A 27,102-nucleotide genomic window follows, 5' to 3' on the forward strand; every position below is an offset into this window, starting at 1 on the left:
CTCTGCCATTAAAAAAAATTGGCTTTCAACTACTTTGACTTTTCAAATACAGTATGTGGCATCTTTGCCAATTAAACTGAAAAGTCTTTTTGTCAGAACAAGTTAGAAGCCAGTGAGAACTTGTGATAAGTATTTGACTGACAATAAATACAGCAAATACTGCATATTATTTAGACAATCAAAGAAAACACTTTCCTCAAACTCCAAATTTTGTGTATATTTCTTGACCTTAAGAGTTGATGGTTTTATTTACGATTTTGTAGATTAAAGTTATTTATGTATAAAACAAAGTAGAAAAATATATTGAAAAAGAATTATGTTTGCAGAGAACAACAATATGTGTCATATTTCTTAAATGTAAACATATATATATTGTAAACATCTTTAACAAAAGCTTAGGTAATATTTAAGAAACTAAACAAAATGATAAAATTGCATCAGTGTATCAGTGACAAAAATAAAGCCATTTTGAAAAAAGGTTGGGGGTATAAGCAGGGGCATAGTGGGCAAAGCAACCTTGGATTGGTGCCTGGCAAATGAGTGCTCTGATCACTGGCTGTGAGGACTCCTGCCCAGTGGCCTCAGGGAGAGGGCGTGACCAGGTCTGGCGTTTCTCAGTGTGTCATCTCCCTGGCACTGGATATTGCTGATCAGAGCCCTTTCCTAAGATAAAATTGCCTGCTGAACAAACCGCCTCTCGACACTGGGCTTGCAGACGGGAGCAGGACAGTGCTGGCTGCTTCCGATTCCAGGTTCATCTTCCCTCAACTTTCCAGCCTCTCCACTTCATTAATTCTGAGAGTTGGTACTGCATCTTTCCCAGCAAGGTGAGGCAATAAGTTGCTTTTTTTTTTTTTTTTTTTTGATGCTGGGAATCGAACTCTGGACCTTGTGCTTGCGAGGCAGGTGGTGGAATCACTGAGCTAAATCCCCAGCTAATAAGTTGCTTTTTATGGGTAAGCTTGTCTAGTTCCATTCTTGTTACCTGCAACAGAGAGCCCTGACTAATCTGCTGATCGTCGGGGTGTCTGGCTGGGGCTCGGGCTGCAGCAGGAGGAAGAGCCTTCTCTTCCAGAGAAAGGGCGAGCAGCCTGGCTCTGTCTTCTCTGGGAAGCGGGGTACTCGTCCAAGTTGGGAGTTTTCACAGCTTCCCGTTGGTGTTTTCCATAACCTGCCTTTGCTGGGGGTGATGATGGCCCATAGTGTAATGATGTGTAGTCACTTTCTAGCTTGGAGTTCAATTGTGATTCTGTTCTCTTAAATTATGAAACTAATTGACTTCGAGTTCCTACTTCAAGGATGAGTCTTGGCCATTAGTTCTGAAGAGAGATTGAAATGGAAAAAATAAAAGACAGAGCAGAGACTGACAGTCTCAAAGCTTGGCAGAGACTGACAGTCTCAAGGCTGACAGTCTAAGGCTTTCCCCTCCTGCTAAACCCACGAAGGTCACTGTGCCTGGAAGATGAACTTTTAAAACACAGCTGCCTGCCTCCCTATGTCTTAAAGATAAACTGTGAAAACAACATTTACCTCCACCTCCCTCCCTTCTGCTTCTGTAAAATTCTGCTTGCTCCCCCGCCCTGGCTAAAGAACAGATAAATACGAGAACAAACTTAGAACGGGTCTCAGACTCTGGAAGGTGACTTCCACTGGGCCTGCCAACTATCAAATAAATCTCCCTTTCCCTTCAGATCTCTTAGTGCTGCTCTCTTCCTTGGTCTGCCTGCCCTCCAAGTGCCATTTCAGGACAACTTGACACCCACCCCTGCCCCACCTCTGCCAAGTTGTCAGCTGCCTCTGTGTTTGCTCTCAGTGCCACGTGGTGTCACTGCTAAAATACAGACAGTCTATCCCCTGGCACTGCCCTGCTCTAGGTGCACAGCACTGATGAAAACTGAGCCTCCTTCTACTCTTACCCTCTTTGCCCATGGCTGGACAGTCTAGGTAGACTGGCCAGGGGCCCCCTAGTGTCTGTGCCTGTCTGCCTGTACCCACTCTGGCAGAGAGGCTAGGAGAGCTTTGCAGAGCACACACCATGGGCCCCACACCCCAGGGGGCAGGTGGCTTATACTGGTCACATCTTCTGGGCTCAGACCCACCTCTAGCACCAGCCTTATGGCTGCTCTCTGCAGGGCTTGCAGTGCCAGGGAGGCAGGGTACAAAAGGGTGTCGACTCTGCAGGTCCAGCTGATCTGCCTGGGCTGCCTTTCCCCCTACTTCTGCATGTGTGTGCCCCTGGAATGAGGAAATGCTCACTTGGGCTGATGCCTGTTCCCATTTCCAACTTGGTGATGAACTCCTAAGAATTGGCGATGTAGCGGGTACCAAGGGCTACCGCTCTTAAACATCTCTTTTTTAAAAACCTTTTTTATCCATTTGGCTTCTAATTAATACTTTGTTTGGAAAGGAGTACTTGGATAAATACAGTCTGAAAACCACTGTACTGTGTAATGTAAAAGGTTTTGCTTAAATGCTGTGCTTCTAAAGAGCATTTTCTTACCATAACTACCCCTCAGAATATGTCATCAAAGGATAGACAAATAATTTTTTATTTATACTCTTTTCTAATATTATAAATGGCATGCCATATTTAATTTTACAGAATCAAATCATCAAATATTTTAGTAACTATACAAATATTAATATTTGATACACTGGCTCTCCTAAATTATGTCATAATCATAACTGGATTGATAGAGTGTTAAATGGAAAAATCCTGTTTAGGCATTTGTAAGAGAAGGGAAGTATTTAGTGAAACAAGTTTGATACTCTTGTTGTCATAAAAGTGATAGCTATTTGGCATAATTTAATCTTTGCCAAAAAGAATTCTGAGGAAAGGAACAATCAGAATCATGAATTAATTATCTTTCAGTCCAGTTCATCTAACTCTTATTCTATGAATGAACACTTCATCTGTTGTTTACAACAAATGATTTTTCCCTCATTATTTAAGAGTTGTTTTGTGATTTTTTTTTTTTTTTGGTACCGAGGATCGAACTCGGGTCCTTACGCTTGCACAGCAGGCGGCGAAACCACTGAGCTAAATCCCCTGCCTGTTTTGTGATTTTTAAGGGACATATGTCAATGTTAATTTATAAGGACACAAGTAAAGGCTACCTCACTTTGACTATTACTGATTTTCTGAATCTATTTCAATAGCAAAAGCATAAAAATTAATTATAATCTCTGGGTTGCTTTTTTCCATGACTTTGAATCTATTTACCACCCAGATGGGTTCACTATGTTGCTGAGAGACTCAATGAAATAAAGGGCAAGTTATCCCAGTCAAAAGATTTTCCCATCACAATTCTCTGAATTCTTTAAATTTCCTCATAAGAATGGATGGATTTAATTTCTCAGCAAAGTGATTTGGGGACCACTGAGATAAAGCACTACAAGACTAGCCACTCTGTGGAGTAAAGAGGAATGGAATCCTCCCTGGATGCCTGACTCCCACTGGGAAACAACCGGAGAGGAGAAGCAGCTGGTGTTCCCAGGAAGCTCCCTGGGAAGTGTCTAGGACAATCATGAGGGATGGAGACATTTCTTAGCTTCTTCCTAACCCATGGAACTGACAGTATGATATCCACTTCAGTTTGGGGTTGTATATATCTTGGATCTCTCTTCCAGTAGGAGTGCTACCTCTCTTAAAGCTGAAGGAAAGCTAGCAAACTGTTCACCCTCTCCTTCACAGGATTCAACAAGGACAATATATCTTATTTTTGTAAAAATAATGATCATTTTATTGAGGTCATTTTAGGAGCTGTGACATGTGTATATGCTATAATGCTCGTAGGTATCAGCTCTGGTATCCAGCCGGGTTGTTGAAGTTGGGCTTTCTGTGATGGAGGTCCGGCAGGAAAGGGACGAACTCACTGAGGCTTGCGATTGGCTGGGCTTACTCCTCACACTTCCACGCATGAGGCTGCCGGCACCATTGTTATTCCTGATTTGTAACTGAGGAAACTAGAGCTCAACAAAGCTGGGGAACTTGCCGATAACCCGATCTGACCCCTCATCGTCTCCTGGGTGGGTGCGCCCCATTCGCTGTGGAATCAGGGATCATCTGGGAAGCCGAGCCCAGCCTTTCTGTCTGTCCTCATATCACCCAGGGCCTTTTCCACGGACCTGGGAAGGACATGCTGGACAACAGCTGCAGGCAGTCAGCTCCTTTTGAGTAAACCTCATTCCCCTTCTTTGAAGCAAAAGTAAATGCAAACACAAATTAAAAGCAAAGTAAATTAAGAGCAAAAGTCAATTTTTGTGTGTGTGTGTGTGGTGTGTGTGTGTGTGTGGTGTGTGTTACGGGGGATTAAACCCAGGATCTTTCCACTGAGCTATATCCCCAGCCCTTAAAAAAATTTTTTTTTTTTGAGATAGGGTCTTGCTAAATCACTGAATTGTCCTGGCTGGGCTTGAACTTGCCATCCTTCCACCTCAGCCTCCCAGAATTCTGGGATTACAGGTGTGCATTATGATGCTCAGCAAAATTAATATTTTTTGGAAACAATGTCTCATTATCTTGCCTAGGCTGGCCTTAGGCTCCCAGCTGTGGGGACTACAGCTTCATGCTACTCCACTTACAAAGCTGAAGTGGGCTTTTGTTCCTTGAAACCGGGGTATCTAGGGCAGAGCCTGCCTGAGCCCAGGCAGCTACTGTCCCTTGGGGCTCTACTCTCTTTTAAACCAAGTCAGTCTCAGCTCATTCTGGGATAAACGTGAAACAATTTAATTTCTTTCAGTAACTCTCACCAACTATATTCCGTCATGTTCTCCTTTCCTGCTATATATAAATGTTTTAGACAAGAGAGTTCTCACATATAAAACCCTAGCCATTGTTCATGCAAACAACATACAATATTGTTTTGTGTAATTTTTTGTATTTGTAAACCTTTTTCTTTCTTTATTATTTTTTTTTTGGTACCAGGGATCGAACCCGGGTCCATGTAAACGTTTTTCTTATTCATGTCCCTAAAATTGAAGGTCTACATGTAGAAGGAACACTCGTGAAGTAAGTCGTCAGCCTCTGAAACACACCTCACCCTTTACCCAGTAGTTAATGTGACAAGAGCTAATTCCAGAAACTATAATTTGAAACTCTGTATCTTGGCCCGTGAGTGTCCCCCATGCCTGTGTGTTAAAAGCTTGGTCCCCATCCTGCAGCGCTGTTAGGAGGTGGTAGAACATTTAGGAGGTGGGGCTCAGTGGAAGGAAGTTAGGTAGTTGGGGAATGTGCCCTTAAGGGGATGCCGGGCCCTGGGCCCCTTCTGGTCTCTCTCTTTTCTTCCTGACCATCATGAAGTGAAAAAGCTTTCTTCAGCTTGCCCTCCATCATGATGTCCTATACCATCACAGACCCAAAGAAATAAAACCAAGAGACCATGGACTTAAACTATAAGCCAAAATAAACCTTTCTTCTTCATAAGTTGATTGCTTCAGTTATTCTGTCACAGTGTTGGAAAGCTGGCTAACGTAAGCACCAATCCAAGGGACATTATAGAGAACAGCATGATATTGCTGGTCTGTGTGGCAACCCACTGTCTATGTGCCTTTTTTCTCTTTCTCATTAAGATGCCTTCTTAGTGTAGCACATTTTTCCTTTAAGAGCCTGGGAGCTGGGGCCGGGGATTTAGTTCAGTGGTTTCGCCATCTGCTGCTAAGCACAAGGACCCGAGTTTGATCCCCGGTGCCAAAAAAAAAAAAAAAGGAAGCCGAAGGTGCCTTTTCTTTTTATATTTGTAGGAATTCCCATGTCCTAAATGATTATATTAATATAGCAAAGCAACAAAGCATCTTCTCATTTAATCATGCCATGGGAAATGTCTTTTCTTTACCAATGTTTTTTTAAATTTTGCAATAAAAATCGAGTAAGTAAAAACAAATGATCAATCTTTTGTCCAATTTGACCTGGTTAAAATTAGAGTTGTTAAGAAATAGCCACAAAAGAAAAATCACAAAGGGCAAGCTACAATGGGTGAAATTTCATGGTGTGTGGAAAAGACTTGATCTTAGTGAATAAGTGGAGAAACAGGAAACAGTTAAATATTATTTTATTGAAAGTTTATCAAGAAATTAAATTGGATTAGATTTGCTCAGAGAAATACTTTTTCCTCTATCTCTTTTATTGAGAATTATAAAAATACTTTCCTGTTATAAACAATTGGGATGAAGTAAGAATGTCCATCCTCCCTTTACCCACCCGAGAGCTACTTTCCTTCCCTATAATCAGCTGTAGGTATTTTTCATAAAATATGTTCCAGATAAAACTTCAATAGTGTACTCGTAAAAATGTTTAATAAAGTGAAGTTAAAACTCCCCCAAGGTTGTAAAAAAGGGAGAAGTTCAAAGATGAATGTTAGAATCACCGATGAGGACAAGTACGCCGTGCCTTGATGGAACAGCTCCCTTTGTCCTCCTTGGCTGTCCCTGAAATGCTGCTGTCACCTCTGCAAATCATCCCTGCCTGGCCTTGCTTTTCTCTCCTCCCCCCTCTTCCTGCCTCCCTCCCTCTCTTCCTCTTTCCTTTCCTCTACCAATTCTTCCATTCTTCCTTTGCTGTCAACACCTACCAAGCCCTGTCACACGCCAGGCACCTTGCTCAGACAGACCCACCTCAGAAAGAGGATCCAAGTGGAAATGAGCACAGCAAGATGAGCCCTCCAGTGGGTGTGTGTCACAAAGGTTTGGTTGTGTGTGTATCTAAGCTCAGGACGCGCTTCTGTTAGGAACATTGCTGCTTGAACCCACCCAGGCCAGCATTGCCAAGATTCCCAACTGTGACCAAGTGACCGACTGTGCTCCTACTCCTCTCCTTTTTGGAGAGCGGGGGCTGGGGGCCCTGGAGCTGGGGGTGGACTCTGATCACATGGTGCTCAGTGGAAGAACACTTGTTGGAATACTGTCGTTGTTTTGGGTGGAGTTGAAATTCTTTTGATTGTCTTATTTTTAGTAGGTAGAAGGTGAGTTTTGTAGGGAAATAAGTTAGACAAGCTCTGGAGACATCCCTTAGAAATATTTCTAAACTGGGTATCGTGACACAAGTCTGTAATCCCAACACTCTGGGAGGCTGAGGCAAGAGGATTCCAAGTTCAAGCCCAGCGTTGGAAATGTAGCTCCATGCAAAGACCTTGGGTTCGATTGTTATTGCAAATTATACAGAGGGAGGGATGCTAAAGGAAATTCACATTCAAACCCTGTGGGACTCGAGTCTGGATGACACAAGGGCTCCTTGCACTCCTCTAAGGCCCCGAGGATCTGCAGTGTGAGTGTCACCCCCAGGCAGTTTTGACCTTTGAGCAGCCCTGGAGCCTGGGCTGCATGGGGACATATGACCCAAGCAGGAGTGGGTTCTGGAGGGCAGGGAGGAAGGAGTGGAGGGAAGGGCTCTCCGGGAGGCGGGAAAGGGAGCCAGTTGGCTCTTTGCTCACTCTGCACTGTCCCCAGCTCAGCTCTTCCTCTCCGGGCCCCAGCCCCAGCCAGCACCCCTAGCCCAGGCCAGGTCCACCACCGAGGACCTCCTGGGCCGGCTGCCCAGCACCAGTGCAGCCCCACGTCTGTCGCAGAGCATGAGGGCCCAGCCCTGTCTCCTAGGCCCTGCGGGATGCAAAGGGCTTCCCTTCACCTCCATTAGCCCCAACAGTATGCACCTAATAGATCTGAAGCCCCCCAATTCCAATCTCTACATTTATTTTTCAAGTATAAAGAGGGCAAGATTTGGAGAAATGAGAACCCCTGGGTGGAACGAGGTACTTGTCTCCCATCCTCAGCCCTGTCTGCCATCTCCCCCAGCTCACCGAGGGCTCTGAAAGGTCACCAGAACTCCAGGGCTCTGGGTCTAGCACACAACTCTCCCTTTGGCTTCAAAGAAGCCTAGTTTCAAATGCACTTGGAAATTAGAGACCTCCATCCACAGAACACTTTTTCTTCCAGTTTTAAATTCCTTCTCTCCTTTGTGGCAAGATAAAAGTTAAATATTATGGCACATCTGCACTTGGATCCCACCACAGCTCCCTTTTCTTCTGCCTTACTCCCAGCACTGGAAATGAGGCCAGAAGAACGGACAACTTAAGTGAGAGTGTTTTGAGAAGTGCAAAGTGCTTGCTTTTGGTTTTCAAGGGGATTGGGCAAGTGCGTTAGAGAACGTCGACTGTGCTTATCACCATTAGTGTTATCATCCAAGTGACAGCCCCCTGCAAGTAACACAGACAGAGCAACGACGCCTTTGCACATTTGCCACGCCACACCGCTGGTCCTTCTGGGGGTGGACCTGGACATTGACTGCCTTCTGGTGGGGCTGTTGAACCCACAGACAGCCTGTGGTTCAATCGGAGCCTCAGGAAAGAGCATCTTTCAAGGGGCAGGGGAATGATAGGAAGGTTCTTCACTCAAGAGGATGCTGGATAGCTCAGAGCCAGCAGGAAGAGGAAGGTGCACATTTTAAATGTACATTTTTTTTTTTTTTGAGACAAAGGGTCTTACCGTGTAATTCAGGCTGGCCTTGAACTTGGGGTGATTCTCTTGCCTCTGCCTCCCCTGCGCCACAATGCCTGGCTTTAAATGAACTTTTAAAAACAGTTGTAAGCAGGCTAGAAAGAGGGTTTGCTTTTGTTTTCAATTTCTGATTTTTTGTTTTTAACACAGAGCTAGGATGCACTCTCTAAACTGCCAGACATTACATCTACCAAACCAAACAAAAGGCTGAGCTGGGTGTGACTGCACATAACCATAATCCTAGCACTCTGGGAGGCCGAGGCAGGAGCATTGCAAATTTGAGCTCAGTCTGGGCAACTAGCAATTCAATGAGACTCTGATTCAAATTTTTTTAAAAAAGAAAGGCTGGGTATGTATTCAGTGCAAAAGCCCTTGGTTCAATCCCCGGTACTCCAAAGAAAAAGAAAAAGAAAAAGAAAGGAAGCAAGCAAGCCAGCTGAAACAAGAGGCTGCACAGCCCCCCCCATTCTGGCCCCGCCTCTCCGCTCCGCTTGGCGCAAAGCCGGCCTGGACCGCTCTGGCCTCCGGGAGGACTTGTTCTCGGTGTCCGGCGGCCTGCGCGTGCCGCGGTGGGCGGGCCTGACGTGGGTCGCGACGACCTCCTCAGCTGCTGAGAGTGGTCCACGGCGCGGTGGGGTCGCGGGGCGTGCTGAGTCTGGCGTCCCGAGAGCGTGGAAGCGCCCTGAAGCAGCCGGAGAAGTGCTGCTGGGAAGAAAAGGCTGTGCGGGAGTACTGACGCCAAACAGGCCCGGGTCCCTCAGTACACTGACTCTTCATTTGAGTCGGCACATTCGCCTACAGATAAAGTAATCTCAGAAGCTGCAAAGGCAGAACAGGAGCTGCCCCGATATTTCTTCAGAGAAGAATATATGCTGAACGACGCCATTGGGAGTTGCTGTCTCAGTTCACGGACAATTCCGAGTGGCTACTGAAGAGTCTCTTTTTGCAATGCCAGAAACAGGAATAGGACTGTTCCCTGATGTGGGTGGAGGTTATTTCTTGCCAAGACTTCAAGGAAAACTGGGTTACTTCCTTGGACTGACAGGATTCAGACTAAAAGGAAGGGATGTATACAGAGCAGGAATTGCCACGCACTTCGTAGATTCTGAAAAGTTGGGCATGTTAGAGGAAGATTTGTCAGCCTTGAAATCTCCTTCCAAAGAAAACATTGCAGAAGTCCTAGGAACCTACCATACAGAGTCCAAGATTGATCGAGACAAACCTTTTACTCGCGCAACATATGGACAAAATAAACAGGTGTTTTTCAGCCAAAACTGTGGAAGAGATTGTTGAAAATTTACAGCAAGATGGTTCACCTTTTGCCTTGGAACAGTTGCAGGTGATTAATAAAATGTCTCCAACATCCTTAAAGATCACACTAAGGCAACTCACGGAGGGGGCCTCGAAGACCTTGCAGGAAGTATTCACTATGGAATATTGGCTAAGTCAGAAGTTCATGAGTCGTCACGACTTTCATGAAGGCATTAGAGCTGTTTTAATTGATAAAGACCAGAGTCCAAGGTGGAAACCAGCTGACCTAAAAGAAGTGACTGATGAAGTGTTGGATGATTATTTTAAACCACTGGGAAGCAATGATTTGATTCTTTGAAGTAACTGTTCTTTCAGAATACTGCATATTTTGGAGCAAGGGTTGGCAAAGTATAGCACGTGGGCCAAAGCTGGCCTGCTGTCCATTTTTATCTAGCCTGCAAACTAGGCATGGTTTTCTATTTTTAAATGGTTGGGAAAGAAATCAAGACTAATACTTCATGACATGTGAAAATTGTAATAGCTCAAATTAATCTTTATGGGAACATAGCTGCACCTTCTCCTTACGTGTTGTCAGTGGCTGCAGTGAGTACTGGCAGCAGGACGTGGATGACCTGCAAAGCCTAAAATCTTGACCGTCTCATCCTTGTGAGAAAGTTTGCCAACCCCAAAAGGGGAAATCCTAATGCCTCTGAAGATTAAGTAGTTATATCTAATTGAATTAGGAGCTTTGTTTAAGCAACATGTAAACCAGTACTGAAAGCTAAATACAAACTTGGGTATAGATTATAAAAAAGATCTTGAATTTTGGGGGAGGATTCTGTGTAAATGCTCGATAAACTTTTCTTTGAGTATATTTTTCAGTAAATTATTTTACCAGATGAGTTCCTTTTATAATCATGAGAAATCATGGGCAAAGACAGATGTGTCTGTGAAATCATGTCTACAACACATTACGTCAGCCTTGGCCTGACCAGCAAGGCTTCTAGTGGAGAGAAAGGATCATTTTTTGTCAGGCGGAGTATTTGCTAGTGGGGGATTAATAAACTCCAGTCTCTAAGACACACTCTGCTGTTTGTAATTTAAACTTTTGTATAAAAAGTTAAAAGCAGTTTAAAAAACCTTCAGTAATTGGTACAAGTGTTTTTTAAGGTATGCAAGAAGCTTCAGGTTGTTCCAGGCTTAGCATCCTAAAGTCCTAGGTAAGAATAATTTCTATGTTAAAGGTCAGTGTATTGTTTATCTGTAACTTGTTATAGCACTTCCACCCAACCCTGAGAAACTGCGAACTTTAGGTATATGAGAACAAAAATCCTGCAGGGATGAAAGGGCATCAAGGTGACAGCCTGCATCCTCCTTACAGATTCGAAGATGCAGCCCAGGAGGCATTGCTTAAATTTTCTTTCAGAAAATTCAGGAACAAAGTTGGAATAAAGATGCTATGACATGTTTACATTTATATTTTTAAAACTCTCAAATTGGACCTAAATAATTCAAGAAATTACATAAATGTTGATTCATACAATGTTGAAAAAATTTGCTTCAAGTAAATAACTCATAGGTAATTACAACTAGAATTTATTGTACATTTACAAAAATGTACTCAAAAGTATTTGGAAAAATATAACACTTGACAGCTTGCCATTACAGGCAAGGGGATTTGCTAACAGAGGCTGTTTTGTAAATTAAGACACAGGTGACACTCCTGAGCAGTGCTCACACGGCTTGCTTGGTCATTACAGAGCGAGGGCGAGGGCATTTTGATTGAACCATATATTTTTTCAGAACTTTGCTTTTAAACTACTGTTTTCTGACATTACTTATGTGTCTCTTAACCTTGTGATTTCTGAAACTTTGCAATACAAGAGTAAACTTCCACATCACCTCAAAAAAAAAAAAAAAAAAGAGGCTGCACAGATTATCAGGCTCTATCTGGCCCTTAGCCTCCACCATCATACCTGGAACCAAGGCCAGGCGCTCACTTTCAGTCCTGAGACAGAGGTCTGGGGTGTCAAGGGAGAGAAGCCAGTAGCGTCACTCTCCAGCAACGCACGCGAGTCTCTCCTGGGGCCTCCTGGCCTCGCTACTTCACCCCCAGCCTTTCTCCCTCCCTCTCCCTGCAGATGCTGACATATTGAGTTTCGCCCTTTTAAAAATAGCTTCTGCAGCAGAGGAGGAGCTTTCCTGACCCAGCCCCGCAGGGCAGCCTCCCTGCCGGCTGCCTGAGGCAGCACCATCCTAGACTGAGTTTCCCTCCACTCGACTCAAGATTTTCATGCCACCAAAGCTGGGCCCAGTGGTTTGAAATCCCCCAAAGGGCGACTCCTTTAGCTAAGCTCTGGCCTCCTTCATCCCCTTAATAATTCATCTGGTCTGTCTTCAGCAGGACCCTGATGGCATCTCTGTCACTTTCTTAACAAAAACCCCTTGAAATCCCCAGGAGCCACGCCACCATCCCGAGCTGCACACAACTGTCCCAAGCCCAGAATGGATGAGGCTGGAATGGACCCGCTGGTCTTGGGAAGCCAATGTGACCTGGGAACTGATGCACTTCTTCCTTGGAGCCCCCAAAGGTATGAAGAAGACAGCAAGTGGGGAGACACACAGGACCTGGAGGCTCTCCCTCGCCCACCTGTGCTTCCCGTGGCCCCTTGCACCTCTCAGGTACATCTGTATTCCTGGGGGGCCTCTGGCTCCCTAAATTTGACCCCCACTTCAATGACTCTGATCAGATCACCTGCTTTCCTGCAGAGTGAAGCCATGGTGTTTGTGCAAGTCCCTCTCTGTCTAGAGGAGCCCCTTCACCTCTTCCCCCATTGCTTACCTATCCGTACCCCTCTCCACTCAGATCTGTTGACAATAGCAGTGACTTTTTATTGAGTGCATTCTATATGCCTGATACTCTCCCAGCTAGGGATTGGTGTCTGCATTTGATCAAGAAACAGGCTCAGAGAAGTTAGGGAGCTCTCCGAGGTCACACAGCAGTGTTGATGGGCAATCTTCGATGGCAGGTTTTTCTGGGAATGTGATACTGGGAAGAATGGATGTGCTCACGCACATGGGAAGCACCTAGCAGGGAGCCAGGCACGTGACAGTCCTCAGGCCGTGGAGGCTAGCATGGTGCACAGTGGGTCGTATGTGTAGACACTTTTGGCTCAGAGAGAGTTCAGTCCACTGATTTGATTCCACTTGCAAATCTAGGCACAGCAGAGATACCTTCAATACACAATTCTGGGAAACTCAGTGGGATGCAAACCCAGCAGCATCTGTAGGAAGTCAGCCATCCAGATCTGCCCCTGCCTCTCCCCAGGATGGGCTTCCTGTTAGCCACCCACTATCTGAGGGGCAGTGTTCCTGTGTCCCTCGGCCGAGCTCGGCAAGGTGGGCCTCACCTCCTTCCGCTGGCCAAGGCCTTGCTCTTCGGCCCACTTACGATGTCCCTCTGCCTCCTAGAGACCTCAGGGTCTGCCTCCCCTGGCCCCTGGCTCGGTGGGTCTATCTCTTACCTGAACCCAAGGTCCCACCTCACACTGGCATCCTAGCGCCCAGCACACAAAGTAGTAAGGGGCCACTGGGTGGGCCTCAGGAGAACCCTGCTCACCTTGGCCAGGCTGACGGCTGTGGAGTAGGGGACTCAGAGCTGCTGGAGATGTGTTGTTCCCCCAGTCTCTGCCCCACTCCAGCTCACCCTGCCCTAAGTGTATGTCCTCCAGATCCAGTCAGGGCTCTCACCCTCCTCTCCCTCGGGCCACTTCCTTCCCAGAGGTCTCTGTGTCTGGTCAGCCAGGCCCATGGTTTTGGGTGGGGGTTAAGGAGGGCATTGGACCTGGGGCCTCACACATGCTAGGCAAGTGAGCTGAGCTGCATCCCCGGCTCCTTTTATTATTTTATTTTGAGACAAGGTCTTTCCCAGGCTGGCTTTATACGTGTGGTCCTCCTGCTTCAGCCTCCCGAGTAGCTAGGATCACAGGTGTGTGCCACCACCCCCAGCCAGGCCCACTCTCCATATGTTATGTAAAGGGGAGCTGGAAATCAGGACAACCTCCCTGTCTGCTGCCTCGCTAAGGAGGTCAGGGACCTGTCTTTGCCTGCTCACACTTAGAGGTGGCACCATGAAAGCACAGAGGTTTAGCATCTGTATCTCTAATGGTGTGGCCTCCTTAGGGCAGCTCCCTACACGGGTTTGGAATCAGATGGGCTTCGGCTCTGCTGTGTGTCCACTGGTTACCTCAGCCGAATTCACTGACCTTGTTGATCTTCAGTGCCTCTGTCTGTGGGAAGTATTTATGCGAGGCATGAGAATATACTTAGCATGCTGCCCGGAGCATCTGAGCTGGCGCAGTGTGGCTCCCTGCAGTTGCTCTTTCTCCATCACCCCTACACCTGGTGCATGTAGGACTGAGCCCGTGCCTGTGGCCCCTTGTCTTTTCCCAGCTGAGTCAGGGCAGAGAGGCCACACGGCTGGGACACAGAAAACCATGGGAAGATGTGTAATGTTTTACGTAGAATTTTAATATTTAATTTCATTAATATGATTTAATATTAATATGAATAAAATCATATTTATTTTATTTAATATTTAATAGTTTCTCTTACAAATCTTTTTTCATTTTTAGCTGACACACAGTAATTGTATATATTTATTGAGTGCAGTGTGACAATGCAGTGCATGTGTAAGATGTATAATGATCAGATGGGATACTTGGCATCCCTGTCACCTCAGACATCATTTCTTTGTGTTGAGAACATTCAGAATCCTCTACTGGCTATTTTGAAAGATTCCACTAATTGTTGTCAAACACAGTTATCCTACTGTGCTGTGTAACATCAGAAGTTACTTAATTTCTCCCATCCAACTGCCCCATTACCTTTAACCCTCCTCACTTTGTCACCCCATACCCTTCCCAGGCTCTGGTAAACACTATTCTAGTCTCTAATAATTTTGTTTTTCTACATGTGAAAGTAATTTCTAAGAACTTTTGGAAAACATGAAGGACAAAGCCACCATAATCCCATTGGGCCAATACAATAACTCTGCCCTTTACATCTTTTTCTCCTTCAGCAATGTTCATACAGTTGTGCTCTTCATGTTTATACATGTATTTTAGCTTAAACATCATAGTCATGGGTAGTTTTCTAGGTTGTAACCTAAACTTTGTAATTATCATTGTAATGGCTAGATCATATTCCATTGTGTGCATGCTTGTGTCATCATTTATTAGGATTTATTGGGAACCGTCAGGGTTTTTATAGCTACTTTAGTTTTTGTAAATTTCCATGGAATTTCTTGGAGACTGGTAGGTTGGCCATTCCCTAAGCCCTCTGTGAAATATCTGAATATGATTAAGAGTCACAGCTCTGCAGGAGGGAGCATATGGGTGTAAGGGACAGCACAGGCGATGGGGGATGTGTGCCCAGGCCGTGACAGTGGCTCCTCCATTATGTATGTGACAGCTTTGAGGGGGTGGGGAGAGCCACCAGTCTTCCCATGGCACTGCCCAGCCCTCGACTTGACCCTTGGAGGGTTCCCCTGGGTGGACCCTTTGTCTCTCCACCTAGGCAAGGGCTCCCATTCTGGGGCAGCCTGTTACCGTCCAGCTCCACTCTGGCCAACACCAACTGGTCGGATTAGCTGTTTTCTTCCTCAGTTACACCTCTGGCTTGTACTCTTGCGTAACTCTTTCTGCACTTGCCACATTCTCTCCAGGAGACCAAGAAGTACTGCTGGAACATTTTTTTTTTTCATTTATTGAACAAATATTTATTTAACTCCCACTATGCACCTAGTATTATTTTTCTAGGAGTGGGAGACAGAATGCTGAGCAGGTCAGACAACATCTGATCCTCATGAAACCTACATTGTAGTGAGGAAGCCAGACAATGAATCAGGATAATTTCTGATAGCAAAAACAAAATATATGATATGAGTAGCTGACAGCAGGGAAGGATAGCTTAGAACTAAGATCTTAAGGATGAGTCCTGTCACCTGGGGACAGGGGAACAACAGGGAGACTAGTGAGGAGGCTTTTGTTGTAGCTCAAGAGAAAGGGTGGTGGCTTGATGAGTGGTAGTGAGGATCTGTCTGAAAGTGGAACTCACAGGACTGTGGACAGACTGAGCATGGAATGAGAAATCACAGATGCCTCTTACATTTTTGCCCTAATAACTGGGAGGTACTCAGCTTGGGGATGCTAGGGTAGAAATGAATTTGGTTGGAAGGGACTGGAAATTTTAAACTTGAGATTCACATCCAAGCAGCACTGATCATATGGGCAGTGGACAATGCAAGTCTGAAGATCAAGAGCCAGGTCGGTGAGATGAGCTGTGTGAATATATACACGAGGTAGAATACACACACTTTGAAGCCACTGAGCTGGACAATCTCCAGAGAACAGGGCAAAGGGGCAGAATAGAGGAAGCAGAAGTCTATGCTTCCCTGCTCTATGCCTTTTAGAAGCCCAGCCAAGGAAGAGCTGTCCAAGGGAAGGAAGAAGGAACAGCCAGTGAGGTCTGGGGGAACTAGTGAGAAATGGAGTCCTGGGAGGCTCTGGCTGCAAACCTCTCATACCATCCTCTTTCTCAAAGTAGGTTGAGAACATATTTTCAGGGTGCACAGGCTGTGTGGCTGCATGCTCATGGCTTTCCCTCCCCTGGCATAGACCTGATTGGTTGGCTGGCTCCTGACCTGAGAAGCTATCTGTGTCCCACTATCTCTGCCATCAAGGCAGTTCTCTCCAGTGCTCAAGGCCCCACCCTGGCTCCCATCCTCCTGCCTCATACCCTTCCCTCCCAGCAGGGCTCACCCACTTTGTGCCACCTACACGGCATGAGGCAAGCTTATGCCTGCCTTTCTTCTGTGTCCTGCTGCTTCCCCTCTTGGAGTGTGCTCTCTGCTGACCTCCAAACCTAAACCCTACTTCAAGGCCAGCTCTAGGCCCACTCCCAGGTGCACCATCTGCTCCCATGTTGGTCCTGGACAGAGCTCCTTCCGGGCTCACCTCTCTGGGTTTCACTTTTATCCACAGGGTCCCAATGTCTAGCGGCCACCCTCTGCCTCACCCTGCTGTCCATTCCAACACCATATCCCAAAGGTTCTCCCCAGAAAGACCTTTTGCATCCTGCTGCCTCTCTCATCTCCACCCTCACCCTGGCCGTGGGTTCGCCGGGAGCCACTGAAGCCCCACCTCAACAACAGCCCTGCCCACTCCCGTCCTGTGAGTGACCTTACTCATGCCCCTTCTCTGCTTAGTACTCTCTAGGTAAAGCACCAGGCCCCTACCATGGTCTCTGAGGCCACACATGACCTGCCCTCCCTCCCAGTTGCCTCCCTCATCCCTCCTCATTCTGGAGCTCAGACACACATGCTCAGTCCCCAAACATGGTGGCACTTCATGGTGGCCCAGTCGAGCCAGGCTCTATCCACAGTCTGGGAGGCTCTTCCCTGTGGCCCCTGCAAAGCCAACTTTGTGTCTTCCTTTAGGCTTTGGCTTACAGGCTGAGAGGTCGCCCCCGATACCTCCTTTAGACTAGACTAGAACATCTCCAGTTGATGACGATGATAAATTGCTTGCATTCATGTTCATTGACTATCAAATATATTTCACTAGAAGCCAGGCAACAGCCTGGGCCACATCAATTTTCATACTCTGAACCTACAGCATAGTTCCTGGCGCTCAGGAGGCATTCATCAAATGTCCTTGTCGTCAGTGAACAAAGCTTTCCCTGACCCCTCCAGCCCATGTTGACCTTTAGGTTCTTTGCCTTCCAACTTCACTTACAGTTAATTCTTCCCAATTTATTTGTCCTGTAGCAAAAATAATAAAAGCAATGGTAGCTACTACCCCTTATTAAGTTTTATTATGTGTCAAGCTCTGTACGCCAGTCATATAATCAAATGTATGTGTATCTTCACAAGAATCCCGTGAGAGAGATTCTATTAACTCTTTTTACAGATGAGCAAACATGAGTCTCTGAGAGATAAAGTAGCTGCCTACCCAGCTAGTGAGTACCAGAGCCAAGACACAGATCAAGGCATCTTTGACTCCAAATCTCCCACTCTTGTCTCTAGATTTGTCAGTGTGGGTCTTATCTAAGACTGTGAATTTTGTTGTGGTTGGTGTAAGCTTTCGGTTAGTAGCCTCTTGGTTTGTATTTTTGCTATCTTCCACCTCCATGTATGATCATTTGTGTCATTTGCAAGTGTGTATCATTAAGCACTTGAAGGCTGTGTAGGACAAAAAGTCCCATGTTTCCGTCAACTTTGTCCCAAGAAATGAGTTCCAGGGCTGGTTCTGAGAGAAACAGAATGGAAGGCCACCTCCAGATCCTGACACGAAGGGGCCTCAATATCTCCTTTCCAGGCCATGCTTGCCCTGCCCTGTCCTCTGCCCCTGCCTGTGAAATCCTCGCCATTGGAGCAGTCCTTTACCTATTAGGCAACCAAGTTGACCTAGCTTCTAGAAAAAGCCTCTCCCATAGATGCTTTGGGTAGCTAAAGGGATTAGTATGATTAAGTTGTCCGGAGGATCCAGGGCAGGGCAGCTGGAAAATAACAGACTCTCCACACTGAAACAGATGGGCTGGGTTCTAGGCCAACCTTCTTGCCCAGCACAGGAATCTCTTCTTATCTATCTCCCAGGCAGGTACCCCTTGCATAATTCCAGGGTAGAAGCTTATTGCTTCCCAAGTGACCAAGTTCTTTCCTACACTGAGGTCAAATCTACCCACCCACAAGGCCCAATTTCCTCCACCAGCTGTGACATAATGTCCCCCTGTGACACAAAGTCCAGTTCTTTCCTGTGCCTGACAGCGCTTCTCACACCTGAAGCTGGCTTCCATGTGGGAGTCTCAAGACCCTGCCATCAGGCCCATGGTGCTGGCTGCAGTCGAGGCTTTAATGAGCCTGGCTCTGGCCCCTGGTTTACATGCTTTGCATATTAGTCAGGGAAAGAGGAGGATCCAGATGTTGGACAGTGGGCCAGTTGCTTGGTTGGAGGAAAGAGGGCTTCCCAGCCTTTGAGGAAGAATTCCTTCCCTGGGTAGACTTGCCGGGCCCCATCTTGGTACAGTGCCTCCTGCTACTTGAAGAGGAGAGGCATGAGAGAATATGCCAATGTACTTTTCACAGAGTTGGCATATGTAGATATTTGGCCTGGTAGGTAGAACATGGTAACAGTAAAATATGTACATTTCCTTTTCCTCTCTCTAAATACATGATTCTTTAATTTATTTAATGTATAATAATTTTGCTTTTTAAAAATATTTGTTCTTTTGCCTATAAATAATATGTAATATATTTTCAGTGTGGCCATTAGAAACATTTTAAAGTTTAATTTAAAAATGAGCATTGCCAATAACATTGTCCACAGATAACCTCTTTTATATTTAGAAATTTGTTTTTATTAGTACATGTTTGCAGCGCATAATATTTACATTCCTTGTGTGGAGTTGGAACATGCGCATGACACATCTTAATTCCTTTTTCATTCCCTTTCCCTCCCATCCTTCCCCCTCTATCTCTTGATCTTCCCATTTAAGAAAGATCTATAATCTATCTTTTCTTTTTCTCGTCATTTATAATTTGGGTTTCTCATATAAGAGAAGCTATGTGCTGTTTAAGCTCATGCGTCTGATTTATTTCACTTAACATAATGGTCTCAAGGTTCATCTATTTTTCTACAAATGACTCGAATTTATCTTTCTTTATGGCAGGGTAGTAAACTGTGTAAATACCACATTTTATGTGGGTAAGTGTGCAAATATCACATTTTCTTTATCCATTCATCTGTTCATGGACATATAGGCTGCTTTCAAGATTTAGCTGTTAAGAATTTTGCTGCTATAAATATAAGTAAGAATGTATCATTATGGTATGATGTCTTTTATTCTTTTGGGAAGATACCTAGGAGGGAAGTGGCTGGGGCGAATGGAATTTCTAGTTTTAGTTTTTTGCTTTTTTTTTTTGGTACCGGGGATCGAACTCGGGTCCTTGCGCTTGCGCAGCAGGCTGCGAAACCACTGAGCTAAGTCCCCGGCCCTCTAGTTTTAGTTTTTGAGGAATCTCCATATTGATTTCCACTGTGGCTATACTACTTTATATTCTCACCAACAAAGTACAAGGGTTCCTTTTTTCTTACAGCTTCTCCAGCATTCGTTATTATTTGATTTCTTGATGGTGGCCATTATTTCTGGGGTAAGATGAAATTTCAGAGCTGTTTTAATTTGAATTTCTCTAGTGGCCAGTGATATTGAGCATATCTTCATATATTTACTGACCATTTGTACTTCTTCTTCCTTAAAGTGTCTATTAATTTCACTTGCCCATTTTTTTCATTGGATTTTTATTTGGGGGAGTCTAATTTTTTTTAGAGTCTTTTATTCTACATATTAGTCCTCTGTCTGAGGAATACCTGGCAAAATTGTTTTCCCATTCTGTAGGTGGTCTTTTCACTTTGTTGGTTGTTTCCTTCTCTGTGCAGAAACTTTAAAATTTGATATGATCCCATTTGTTCATTCTTGGCACTATTCCTGTGTAATTGGAGTTCTGTTCAGAAAGTCCTTGCCTACACCTTTGACTTCAAGAGTTTTTCCTATTTTATTGTCCAGCAGGCTGTGTTTCTGTTTTAACATTTAGTCCATTAATCCATTTTGATTTTAGTCTAGTGCGTAGTGAGAGATATAGGTCTAGATCAATCTTCTGCATGTGGGTAGCCAGTTTTCCCAATACCATTTTTTAAAGAGGCTATCTTTCCTCCAGTGTGTGCTTTTGGCCCCTTTGTCAAAAATCAAGATCAATGTGCTTGGAGTTGTTTCTGCATCCTCTATTCTGTTCCATTGATCCCCATGTCTGTTTTTGTGCCAGTACGATGCTGTTTTTACACTGTAGCTTTTTAAATATAACTTCAAGTCAGGTATTGTGATGCCTCTTGCTCTGCTCTTGTTACTTATGATTGCTTTTGCTATCTGGGTCTCTTGTAATTCCATACGAATTTTAGGATTGTTTTTTCTAGTTCTGTGAAAAATGCTGTTGGGATTCTGATTAGGATTGGATTAAATCCATATATTAGTGGGCCGGGGATTTAGCTCAGTGGTTTTGCTGCCTGCTACGCAAGCTCAAGGACCCGAGTTCGATCCCCGGTACCAAAAAAAAAAAAAAATCTATATATTAGTTTTGGAAATATGGTCATTTTGACTATATTGGTTTTGCCTAAGCAAGAACAGGGATAGCTTTCTATTTTCTGAAGTCCTCTTCAATTTCTTATTTCACTTTCTTAGGTTAATTCCTAAGTATTTACTTTTTCTTGGTGCTATTGTGAATGATATTTTTTCCTAATTTCTTTCTCAGTGGGCTCATTATTAGTGTACAGGAATGCTATGGATTTTTGTGGGTTGATTTTGTATCCTGCTACATTCCTGAATTTGGTTGTTAATTCTAAGAGTCTATTGGTGGAATTTTTGGGGTTTTCTATGCAGAGGATCATGTCATCTGCAATTAATGATAATTGACTTCTTCCTTTCCTATATGAAACACTTGCATTTCTTTTTCTCACCTAAGTGCTCTTGCTACTATTTCAAGTGTTATGTTGAATAGGAGTGATGATAGTGGAGATCTTTGTCTTGTTCCTGATTTTAAAGGGAAAGCTTTCAGTTTTTCCCCGTTTAATATGATGGTGCCAGTAAGTTTGTCATAAATGGCTTTTATCAGATTGAGATAAAGTCCATCTATATCTACTTTCTTCAGGTTTTTTTTTTTCCATGAATGGATGTTGGATTTTGTCGAAGACTTTTCCTGTGTCTATTAAGATCATCATGTGACTTTTGGCCTTGCTTCTGTTTATGTGCTGCATTACATTTATTGATTTGCATATGCTGAACCTTCCTTGCCTCCCTGAAATGAAGCCTACTTGTTCATGATGTGTGATCTTTTTGATGATTCATTGTATTCTGTTTTCCAGTATCTTGCTGAGGATTATTTGCTTCTATATTCACTAAAGAGGTTGGTCTATAGTTCTCTGCTTTGGATGGATCCTTGTCTGGTTTTGGAATCAGGGTACTGATAGCTTCTAGGAGTGACTTTAAGAGTACTCCTTCTTTTTCAATTTCATTAAAAAGCTTGAAAAGTATTGGCATTAGATCTTCTCTAATGTTTTTGTAGAATTCATCAATGAATCCATCCAGACCTGGGCTTTTTTCAGTTGGTAGGATTTTTATTATGTACCGCTTTAATTTCATTGCCTGTTACTGGATTATTCAGGTATTTCAATCTTCTTGGTTCAGTTTTTGTGATTCATGTATCTAGGAATCTATTAATTTCTTCTGAATTCTCCAATTTATTAGTGTACAGGTTTGCAAAGTAGTTATTAAACATGTTTTTTATTTCAGCAGTGTCCATCGGAATTTCACCTTTTTCATTTCTAACTGCATTATTTGGGTCTTTTTTCTCCTTCTGGTTAGATTGGCTAAGGATTTGTCTATTTCATTTATTCTCTCAAAGAACCAATTCTTTGATTTATTAATTATTTATAATTTTGCCTCAATTTCATTGATTTCTGCTCTGATCTTTATTTTTTTATTTTTTTATTTTTTTGTATTAAATTCTTTTATTGGTACATTGTAGGTATACAACACAATTACATTTCTCATTGGGAACTGTACCTTTACATGATGCATCTTGGTTCTTATTTTTTCCCCATTCCTAGCCCTCCCTTCACGTCCTCCACCCTCCCCTATTTACAAAGACTTTATTTCCATTTTTTCCATTTCTCAGCATTTTTCCTTTCCCTTCTTTCCTTTCTCCTGCCCCTCCCACTACCCCTACCCCTCTGGACCGTTTCTTCCTATTTTACATTATCGATTATTCATTCTAATCATTGGTACATTTTAGGTATACAATATAATGACATTCATCATTGGAAATTTGCACCTTTACATAGCCTCTCTTGGTTCTTATTTTTTCACCCTTGTCCAGCCCTCCCTTCAACCCCTCCAGTCCTCCCTATTTACAAAGATTTTGTTCCTATTTTTCCATTTTCTCATATTAATCCCATTCCCCTCTATCCTTTCCCCTAGCTCTCCCACTTCCTTCCCCTTTGCCCCTTTTCTTCCTTTTTCACATTACCTATTATACATTTAGTCCTCATTTACACTTTCAGTTTCTCACACCAGAGAAACTATTCAGTATTTACACATGTGTGTCCTATTTATTTCACTTAAGAGTATCGGCTCAATGTGCATCCACTTAGGTATAAATGTCTCTAATTTCTCATTTTTTATGGCTGAGTAGTACTCCATTTTATTAAAAAACCACATTTTCTTTATCCAGTCTCCAGTTGATGGGCATTTGTGCTGTTTCCAAGTTTTAGCTATTACAAACTGTGCTGCTATGAACATGGGTGCACATATATCACTGTGGTATGATGCTTTTAATTCTTTGGGGAAGATCCCCAGCAGTGGAATAGCGGGATCAAATGGGACTTCCAGTCCTAGTTCTTTGAGGTATCTCCATACTGATTTCCACAGTGGTTGCACCAGTCTACACTCCCACCAGCAGTGGAGCAGGGTTCCTCTTTCCCCACAGCCCCACCAGCATTGGTTATTGGTTGATTTCATGATAGCAGCCATTCTTTCTGGAGTGAAGTGGAATCTCAGCATTGTTTTCATTTGCATCTCTCGAATGACCAGTGATGTTGAGCATTTTTTCATGTATTTATTTGCTATTTCTACTTCTTTGTGTGAGAAATGTCTGTCCATTTCAGATGCCCATTTTTGGATTGGGTCTTTAAATTTGGGAGGTCTGATCTTTTTAAGTTCTTTATAGATTCGAGATAGTAGACCTTTGTCTGAGGAAGAGCAGGTGAAGATTTTTTTCCCACATTGTGGGTTGTCTCTTCACACTACTGGTGGTTTCTCTTGCTGTGCAGAAGCTTTTTAATAAGAAGAGATCCCATTTGTTGATTGTTTGTGCTAGTTCACAGGCAACTGAGGTTTTGTTCATAAAATCTTTTCCTACACCGATGTCTTCAAGGATTCTACCTAACCTCTGTTCCAACTGGTTCAGAGTTTCTATTTTAATATTTAGATCTTTAATCTATTTTGATTTTAGTTTAGTGCATGGTGAGAGATATAGGTCTAGTTTTAATCTTTGGCAAGTTGAAGCCCAATTTTTCCAGCACCATTTATTAAAGAGGTTATCTTTCCTCCAGTGAGGGTGTTTGGCTCCTTTGTTGAAGATGAGATGGCTGAGCGTGTCTGGCGTTGTTTCTGTATCTTCTAATCTGTTCCACTGGTCCTCAAGTCTGTTTCTTTGCCAGTACCATGCTGTTTTTATCACAGTAGCTTTGTAGTAGAGTTGCAGGTTGGGGATTGTGATACCCCCTGCCATGTCTCTGTTACCTAGAATTGCTTTTGCTATTCTGGGTCTCTTCTTGCTCCAAATGAAGTTTTGGATTGTTTTCTCGAGGTCTATGAAGTATGCTGCTGGGATCTCAATTGGAATTGCATTAAATCTGTATAGCAGTTTTGGAAGTATGGCCATTTTCACTATATTAATCCTTCCTACCCAGGAGCAGGGGATGTCTGTCCATTTTCTGATATCATCTTCAATCTCTCTTTTCAGAGTGCCATAGTTTTCAGAGAAGAGGTCTTTGATTTCTTTCGTTAGGATGATTCCTAGGTATTTCAGTTTTTTGGATGCTATTGTGAAAGGAATTATTTGCCCTATTTCTCTCTCAGTGAGTCTGTCATTGGTGTAGAGGAATGCTATTGATTTTTGTGTGTCAACCTTGTAACCAGCTACTTGACTGAATTTGGTTATTAAGTCTAGAAGACTTTTGGTGGAGTTCTTGGGGTCTTCTATATAGAGTATCATGTCATCTGCAAATAATGACAGTTTGACTTCTTCATTACCTATCTTTATTCCTTTTATTTCTTTCTCTTGTCTAATTGCTGTGGCTAATGTTTCCAGAACTATATTGAACAAGAGTGGTGATAGTGGACATCCTTGTCTTGTTCCTGATTTGAGTGTGAAGGATTTCAGTTTGTGACCATTTAGTATGATATTGGCTGTTGGTTTTTCATAGATAGCTTCTATCAATTTGAGGTAGAGACCATCTATTCCAATTTTTTGTAGGGTTTTTATCATAAGTGCATGTTGGATTTTGTCAAATGCTTTTTCTGCGTCTATGGAGATAATCATATGGTTTTTGTCCTTGGCTCTATTGATATAGTGTATTACATTAATTGATTTTTGTATATTGAGCCATCCCTGCATCCCTGGGATGAATCCCACTTGATCAGGGTGTATGATCTTCTTGATGATCTTCTGCCTTCTATTTGCCAGTATCTTATTAAGGATTTTTGCATCTATGTTCATTAGTGAGATTGGCCTATAGTTCTCTTTTTCACTTGGGTCTTTCTCTGCTTTGCGGATCAAGGTGATGCTTGCTTCCAGGAATGAATTTGGGAGTATTGCTTCCCTTTCAATTTCATTGAAGAGTTTCAACAGTAGTGGCAGTAGTTCCTCTCTAAATGTCTTGTAGAATTCAGCAGTGAAGCCATCAGGGCCCGGGCTTTTCTTAGTTGATAAGTTTTTAATTACATTTTCAATTTCATTGGTTGATATTGGGTTGTTCAGAATTTTTAGGTCTTCTTCGTTCAACTTTGGTAATTCATATGTATCTAGGAATCTGTCCATTTCTTCTCTGTTGTCCCTCTTATTGGCGTATAGGTTCTGGAAGTAGGTATTGATGATCATCTGGATTTCTGCTGGGTCTGTTGTCATTTCACCCTTTTCATTCCTAATTGCATGGATTTGGGCCTTTTCTTCCCTTTTTCTGACAAGGTTGGCTAAAGGTTTGTCAATTTTGATTCTTTCGAAGAACCAACTCTTGGCTTCGTTGATATTTTGTATCATTCTCTTAGTCTCCATTGCATTGATTTCTCCTCTGATCTTTATAATTTCCTCCCTTGTATGAGCTTTGGGTTTGTCCTGCTCTTCTTTTTCTAGAAGCTTGAGGTTCAGCATCAGGTTGTTTAATTGGGCTCGTTCTGTTTTCCTAATATGCGTATTCACTGCTATAAATTTCCCTCGTAAGACAGCTTTCATTGTGTCCCATAGATTCCGATATGTTGTATTGTCATTGTCATTTAATTGAAGGAACTGTCTGATTTCTTCTTTAATTTCCTCTGTGACCCATTGGTTATTCAAAAGTGTGTTGTTCAGTTTCCACATGTTTATGAAATTTTTTGAGTTTCTTTTGCTATGGATCTCCAATTTCATCGCACTATGGTCTGATAATGTACAGGGGATAACTTCAATTCCTTTGCACTTACTTAAACATGTTCTGTGTGTGAGTATGTGCTCTATTTTGGAGAATGACCCATGTGCAGCTGGGAAGAATGTGTATTCTGATTTTGTGGGGTGGAAGACTCTGTAAACATCTGTTAAGTTCATTTGTTCAAGAGTTCGATTGAGTTCTAGTATTTCATTACTTATTTTTAGTCTAGTTGATCTATCTATTTGTGACAGTGGGGTGTTGAGGTCCCCCACTACAATTGTATTAGTGCATATATGACTTTTCATGTCTGTTAGTATTTGTTTTATATAGTTGGGTGCACTAGTGTTTGGTGCATAGATATTTATGATTGTCATCTCTTCCTCTTGGATTCTTCCCTTTACAAGGATGTAGTGTCCTTCTTCATCTCTCTTAATCAGTGTTGGTTTGAAATCTACTTGATCTGCCAAGAGGATAGCTACTCCTGCTTTTTTTGGGGTTCCTGTCGCATGGAGTATTGTTTTCCACCCTTTAACTTTCAGTCTATGAATTTCCTTTTGAATGAAGTGTGTTTCTTGTATGCAGCATATTGTTGGATTTTGCTTCTTGACCCATTCTGTCAGTCTACTTCTTTTGATTGGTGAATTGAGACCATTAACATTGATGGTTATAACTGAAACGTATTGACTTGTCATTGCCATGACTTTTTCTTTTTGTTGAGTTCTCCCCCTTTCCATTTAATTTCTTGTCATGCCAGATGGGTTCATTCTGCTTTGCTTCCTGGGGTTGTGATCCTCAATGTCTGTTCCTAGAATATTGTGTAAAATTCTTTGGAGTGCTGGTTTGGTATTCACGAAGTTCCTAAGGTGCTCTTTGTCACGAAAGTATCTTATTTCTCCATCCATTTTGAAAGATAGTTTTTCAGGGTACATCAGTCTGGGTTGGAGGCTGTTTTCTTTTAGGGCTTGGAATGTGTCACTCCAAGCTCTTCTTGCCTTGATGGTTTGTGTTGAGAAGTCTGCTGTGATTGTGATGGGCTTTCCTTTGTATGTGATTTGTTTCTCTTCTCTGA

At 43.3% G+C, this 27,102-nt stretch overlaps 1 protein-coding gene and 1 pseudogene across 5 annotated transcripts in view; both read left to right on the top strand.

Annotated features, from left to right (window-relative positions):
* Positions 1-634: 634 nt before the first annotated feature.
* The window catches only part of Pla2g4e (phospholipase A2 group IVE), an 86,737-nt gene continuing 60,269 nt past the window's right edge, over positions 635-27,102 (top strand). For 2 of the 5 annotated variants that reach the window (XM_021241761.2, XM_021241759.2), the window contains exons 1-2: positions 635-827; positions 12,200-12,423. In XM_021241761.2, the coding sequence (XP_021097420.2) occupies positions 12,247-12,423 (177 nt within the window). In that variant the 5' untranslated portion in view covers positions 635-827; positions 12,200-12,246. Of the gene's footprint in view, positions 828-10,790; positions 10,962-10,983; positions 12,424-27,102 lie in introns of those variants that run through there. The other 3 variants (XM_021241764.2, XM_013078450.3, XM_021241763.2) reach the window with 3 other exon arrangements.
* On the top strand, positions 8,827-10,615 carry LOC106010785 (3-hydroxyisobutyryl-CoA hydrolase, mitochondrial pseudogene; annotated as a pseudogene).

The sequence above is a fragment of the Heterocephalus glaber genome, unplaced genomic scaffold (assembly GCF_053883595.1).
Source record: "Heterocephalus glaber isolate CG9 unplaced genomic scaffold, H.glaber_assembly_v1.0 deba00000809, whole genome shotgun sequence".
Lineage (NCBI taxonomy): Eukaryota > Metazoa > Chordata > Mammalia > Rodentia > Bathyergidae > Heterocephalus > Heterocephalus glaber.